Here is a 6,000-nt window from a genome sequence, read left to right as displayed (position 1 = left end):
CAGGGATCTGTGATCTAGAATGGGGATCTTATCCAAATTCTTCTTGGGGCCTAAAAGAGCAGCCCTGTCCCACCCAGGCGCGTGGTTGATTACCCGGAAGACCCAGCTTGGCAGAGGTAAGCAGTATCCCCAGCATCAGGAGCTGAGCTGCTGTTTCTAACTTTGTCCGCAGCCCTAGAGAGGCCGGGGGTGGAGCCCCAGCCTTCAGGAAGCCCCTGCCAGACCCACTTGAACCTCCCCAAGGGGCCAGTTTTTCACACCCAGGTTACTGCTTCCATACTCTTTCCAGACACCAATGAAACCTGCTGCTCCCGAAGTAGAGACTCTTTATTATAAACCTAGGATACAGAAGGGGGCAACTACAAACAGAGGCCTTTCTCAGCTCTTTGACCTTCTTACAATGAATAGAAACAGGTTTGAAAGAACCTTTTTGAAATTGTTGTAAAATATTTCCCAGTATCAAAGGGGATAGGCACCTGGTAGCTAAGTGCTTCATGAGAATCAGGCAGAGTGGGGCCTCCAGACCCTCCTGAGACCCCGAGGGAAGGTGCTTTGCCCCCAGCCCTCACTGAAGGTAGAGGAGAGAAGACATATATTTGCTTTTAGATTTAGGGTTCTGGGCTCCATGCTGGGACAGAGGTCTGAGATCATGACCATTTCTCCTTGAAGGAGAGGTGAAGAGAAAAGAACATACAACTCTCCCGAGGAGAGAAAACCAGCTGTCGCAGCTAACCTGTTGTGTGAGTTCAACAGCTCTTTTCCTTGCGCTGCGCTTCACTGAAGGTGTAAATGCTGGTATAGTGGGTCCTTTCCAGAATCTGGTTCCAGTGAAAAAGGAAAACAGAAGAAGAATACAAGAGTGTCCCATCTTGTCCAGGGTTAGGATCCCCTTGTGGTGGGACTATCCCACCAGCTGTTTCTGGGAGCTGTACCCAGGGGGATGTGTGCACAAAGATGCCTGTATGTCTGTGCGTGAGGGTTCCAGTGCGTGTATCCCTGTGTCTCGGCGAGTGGGCTTGTATGTGTCCATGTGCCCACAAGCTTCGGGGCAGGAGGCTCTTGTGTGGTCCCTGTAAACTAGTTCCAGCAAACAACTTGGTAAGGCAGCTAAGCAACAGAAGACTGGTGGGAAAGTTCTCCCTGTGAGTGGGCCCCGGAAAGAAAGACTTCCTGCCCAAACCACCATGCTGACCTAGCCCCAGAAACCAAATCTGACGGAGAGGCCAGAAGTCGGGATCTTGTATCGTGCAGGGCAGAGCTGAGAGAACCACAGGCACTCGACAGGTGGAAGTGAAAGACAGCCCCAGGAGTGCAGGCCAGACTCTTGGGGACTTACCACGCTGAAGATGAGCAGAAGCTGGGAGGAGTCAAAAAGGCAGATGAGAGGTGGGCCGTGGGGGATCAGGCTCCATGCAGGATCCCCCTGTGCTGGGCCAGCCTGCTTCACCCTCTGTCCCCTGGTGCAGGGGGAAGTGGGGTGTGAGGAGTGGGGCCCTGAAGCACTGTGGAAGCAGCTGCACAGCACCTGGTCCCCACAGTGGCCAGCTGGCCCTCAACCAGGAGACTCAGAACAGTGCTTCACCATTTCCCACGATGATTCAAACACAGCAACTGCCTGTTCCCCACACCCCGCTTAGTTCTCAGGCAGAGAAACTGAGGCCCAAGACGGATGGAGGGGTCAGAGCTGGCTCTTCTGGTCTTCCGCTTAGTCCCAGCTGCCTCTGGTTTCCACCATCCTGGCTGATAACTCAGCAAGTGGGCATGCCCCGTGTTCTATGGAGGACATGAGAGGTGCTGTCCAGATATGGACCATGGCTGCAGCTGTGTCCGTGGAGCAGGCATGTCCAGGGATCGAGAGGCCAGCGGAGCACAGATCCCCCTACAACCGCGGGTGGAGGCAGGGGTAGAAGGACATGTACAGGCACACAGAGGCACGCGCTCCCAGGGGCTCGGGCAGTTCAGGGCATGGACAGGGCCTTGGCGAGGCGAGTCCAGAACCAGTTCTGGGTGCAGGGGTTGGTGTAGTCACAGACAGTGATGAAGCGCAGGATGCTGGGGAACTCTTTCTTCATTGGCTTGTACTTGATGGGGATCAGTCGCTTCTGATGGGCACCTGCAAGCCAGAGGGGGCAGAGCTTGCTCCAGGCTCTCTGCCATCACAGGGCTGGACCAGTCCTCCAGTCAGGGGTTAACAACAGCCCTTTCCCAATAAGCACCCCCGGTGCCTATTTACCCACGCAAAGGGCACTCCTGTGCACACACACTTAGGTGTGTAGAGACCTGCCTGAGTTCCCTGATGCTACATCCATGGCCCTTAAGGAGGGACGGCTGGCATCTTGAGGCCCTGCCCACTGCTCTATTATGGCAAGGGCAGGGCTGAGCTCACCTGGAGAGAGGCTGAGTGCAAACTTAGTCTGGAAGTCACATTCCTTGCTTTGCAGGTATTCGTCAGAGACAACCACCACCATCCGACGGCACCTAGGGGAGAGTGGGCAGGCTACAGGCACTGTGGTGACTCACCAGGGGACAGCCTTGGGAGGATCCCAGTGTGCCAGGCTAGACAGGGGCTGACTGGGAGGGCCCCAGCATGGGGATCCCTGGCAGGGCTTTGCACACCCGCCCACTTGCCCTGCGGCCACGTAGCCAACCTCTTCTCAATGAGTTCACTGGCGATGGACCAGACACAGGTGCCAGGCAGGACGTCACGGTCAGACACACACAACTTCAGCCGATAGTTTGTCTGTTCCAGCTGCCGGATCATCTCGTGGACAAACTCAATATCGCTGGGGCAGTAGCAGATGAAGGCATCAAAATACTCAGGCTTTTGCCCTGGGTGCGAGCACAATGCAGATGGTCAGAGCCCTCTAGGAAGGCTGGGGATGAGCCCAGCCAGGTGCCCCCAGCCTAAGCGACCCTGGTCCTGGATCCCACACAATCGAACGAGTACCTCCTCTCCACCCCAGGCCAAGGCCTAGGTTAGCCATGAGCTAAACATCACTTCTCATACTCGAAACCAGAGGTTGGACTATTATTATTCCCATTTCTTAGGAAACTGAAGCTCAGAGAGATTGACTTGCCCAAGCACAACCCATCTGCTTCCAACACTCATGCTCTTAACTCCACAATGTGCTATGGCCCAGAGGGGCAGGACTGGGCCCTTACCTAGGGGGTCGTCGCGAATAGTGATGCCTGCCATGTCATTTATCCGAGGGATGCTGCTGTCTATAGAGTCCACCTGTAAAGGCTTCTCAGATGCCTCCTGCTGCTGCTTCAGAATATACTTCTGGCAGTCCTCCTCTGTAGGGAAGAGACAAGGTGTGGCCAGCTCCCCAGGGGTACCCCATGCCTTTACCCACAGTCAGGATCCAGCCCCGGCCCCACTTTCCTGGCTGTGTTGTGCCCCAGGGCTTCTCCAGCCCACTGGTGCCATCCACAGTTCAACAGCTCTGTTAGGATGGCCAGAGCTCCCACCTGGCTCTGGCCATCCTAAAAGGATATCAGTGTGTTCTGGTTATGAGAGAAGCCATCGAGGTCAGGCTTGTGCCTCTGCCCCTTTCCTCACCGTCCCCCAGCCCAACCTGCCTTTTAAGGCTCCTGAGAATTAAACCCAAGGTGTCCTCTAGGATCCACTGCTGATGCGGGCAGAGCATGAAAGCACTCAGGAGACCTGGTGTGTATATGCAGCAAAGGCAGCAGCCCCAACCAAACGAGGTGTGCCACTGTCCCCATGCCTGTGCAAGCATATCGTGTGTCAGAAGGTGGCAGGAAAGGGTGCATTTTGTAGGGACCTGAGATTTCCAAGACTGTCAGCTTTCAGCCCCTTCCCTGCCTATTGCTCTGCTTGAAGCAGTCCCAAGCACCCCAACAGAGGACCTGGATTCTGACTCCTGGTCCGATGTGAAAGCTTTGGCCTTAGCGGTTTCCTTGTGCCTTTCGGGGCCTTCGCCTCCTTTCTCCAGGCCCCATCATCCCGGGTATTGAAAGAGGGAACTAGTCTTGCGCGGTTTCCCCTCTGCGGGTTGTCTCCAATGTCTCCCTTGCTATCCCCAAAGTACCCCGCCACCCCGCCGCCTCCGAGGAGGGATGGGTCCCTCCGAGGAGGGACCAGTGAAGGTCGGGTCTTTCATCTCCCGCTCCCACATCGGATGTGAGGCCGGAAGGGGGGCTTCCTCACCGATGCTGGGTCCCAGTTCCATCAGCACGTCCTCGCGGCCGAGCTTGGCGAGCAGCTCGAGCAGGCGGCCCACTGAGGCGCCCGGACGTCGCTGCCAGTCGTCCAGCAGCCTGCTCGTGGGGTCGGCGTACTTCTCCAGCTGCTGGATCTCCAAGTACTCGAAGTCCATCGCCTCCGCCAGCACGGTCCAGTCGGCCGCCACCGGCGCCCGCACGTTTAGGAAGAGCGACAGGCGGCGCCGCACTCGCACGTTGAGCGCTGCCAGCGGCAGGGAGAACATGGCAGGCGTGGGGAGCGCGGACCCCGCGCTGGGGACTCCTTCAGTCATGGCGGGGTGCCCCGGGAGCAGCCGCGCAGTCGAGTCGCGTCGTTGGCCTGCGCTTCCTCCTTCCCCTTCGGCCACCCCGCCCACCTGATCCCGCCCCGCCGGTCTCCTTCCGAGAAGCGCCGCCCTGCCCGACAATCTGGAGCCCCAGTAGATGTGCGGAGGCGGGGGGCGTCCCATCACTGCCTTCGAGATCTCGGGGGGGGGGGCTGGGGATGTGGGGACCCGGAGCCCGCCTTTTGAGGTGTTCTGAGCTCCACCCATCTGTCCACTAGGGTCTGGCGCTGCGGTGGGACGATGACCTTACTTCCGCGTTTACAGGAAAGACGAGACTTAATCTTTGGGAAGTGGGGGAGTTACCTTCTTTCCACTGGGGATCTGAGGGATTCAGGCGGTGCTGCGCTCGAGGAGCAAATTGCGCTCCCCCGCAATCTGCGGGAGCACTCCTGCCCGTAGGGCTTTGAGGACTCCTTGCTGTACACTCGGACATGGAGGAGGGAAAGGGCATATGGCGCCAGAGGCAGACCACGGCCATGCCCTTCAAAAGTGGGGAGCACAACCCCTCCCTCCGTGTTTGAGGGTAACAGGACACCCCGACCTTATGTGTCTGAGAGAATCCCAGTACTACCCTCTGGGGTCTAGGGGAAATCATTGATGTTGGGAGTCAAGCGGGCACCTGGCTTCGCTCTTTAGAGGGCAGGTGACACCTCCTCACCTGGGGAGCTTTGGTTCTTTCACTCGTTCAGTAGGTATTTATTGATCACCTATTAAGTGTCAAGTATATTTCAAGCACCCCGGATACAAAGTCTTTCCCTGCCTTGGTGGAGACCCCAACCTAGTGGGGTAGGTGGGCACTAATCCCAAATTAACTGTAAAATTTGTTTTTAAAAAATATGTGTATGTATGTATATGGCTCTTTCTCCAGATAGGGAGTCCCGTCACATCTCGGCAACTTTGTACAATCCGTTCTCCTGCCTCCCCAGAATCCCAGATTCTCTCAGTCTTCTCGAAAGACTTCCCAGGAGAGCCCAAACGCGTCAAGGTAGGCTCTGGGGCATCTCGGAATTATCTCGGTCTCCCAGCCTGGGGGAGACAGCAGAGAAGGTTAGGAACGGAGAAGAGAAATGAGAGGCCCCGGCCCCTCTTTCCCGGGTAAGAAACTGTAGGCAGCGCTCCTGACAATTCGCCATCTGTTTGGTGGCCGGCAGTGGGCAGGGTTGTAGGGAAAGGGACCCCTGGCAATGGTGAAAGTTTCTTCAAGCAACGAAAGGTGCTCTTGCAAACCGGCCAGCGGTTTGGCAGTAGGCGGGGCTGCAAGTGGAAAGGATTCCTGTCCGCGTTTCTGCGCGAGGCTTCAGAAAAGTCCACCTCGGTTGGCAGGCGTAGGCTACTGTGGGCGGGGCTTTGAGTGAAAAGACGCTCTGATGTCTAACTTTGGGAAGCTCGGTTTGCGGCTTGGGGCGGGACCTCAGGCAGGCTCGCCAACCAGAGCTTGGCTGAG

General features: G+C 56.9%; 1 protein-coding gene across 2 annotated transcripts; it reads right to left on the bottom strand.

Moving 5' to 3' along the window:
- On the bottom strand, positions 310 to 5,951 carry MYD88 (myeloid differentiation primary response 88). 2 transcript variants are annotated; one of them, XM_013973392.2, is made up of 5 exons: positions 4,175 to 5,951; positions 3,163 to 3,297; positions 2,649 to 2,829; positions 2,387 to 2,478; positions 310 to 2,113 (listed from the first exon to the last, which is right to left on the bottom strand). In XM_013973392.2, the coding sequence occupies exons 1-5, from the start codon at positions 4,761 to 4,763 to the stop codon at positions 1,959 to 1,961; spliced, it is 1,152 nt and encodes a 383-aa protein (XP_013828846.2). In that variant the 5' UTR covers positions 4,764 to 5,951; the 3' UTR covers positions 310 to 1,958. The 2 variants fall into 2 exon arrangements, with proteins under 2 accessions (XP_013828846.2, XP_013828847.2); XM_013973393.2 differs by lacking the exon at positions 2,649 to 2,829 and having other exon boundaries at positions 2,093 to 2,113.

The sequence above is a fragment of the Capra hircus genome, chromosome 22, assembly GCF_001704415.2.
Source record: "Capra hircus breed San Clemente chromosome 22, ASM170441v1, whole genome shotgun sequence".
NCBI classification, from domain to species: domain Eukaryota; kingdom Metazoa; phylum Chordata; class Mammalia; order Artiodactyla; family Bovidae; genus Capra; species Capra hircus.
The sequence above is the reverse complement of the archived record's forward strand: the minus strand, read 5'-3'. Positions and strand labels throughout refer to the sequence as shown.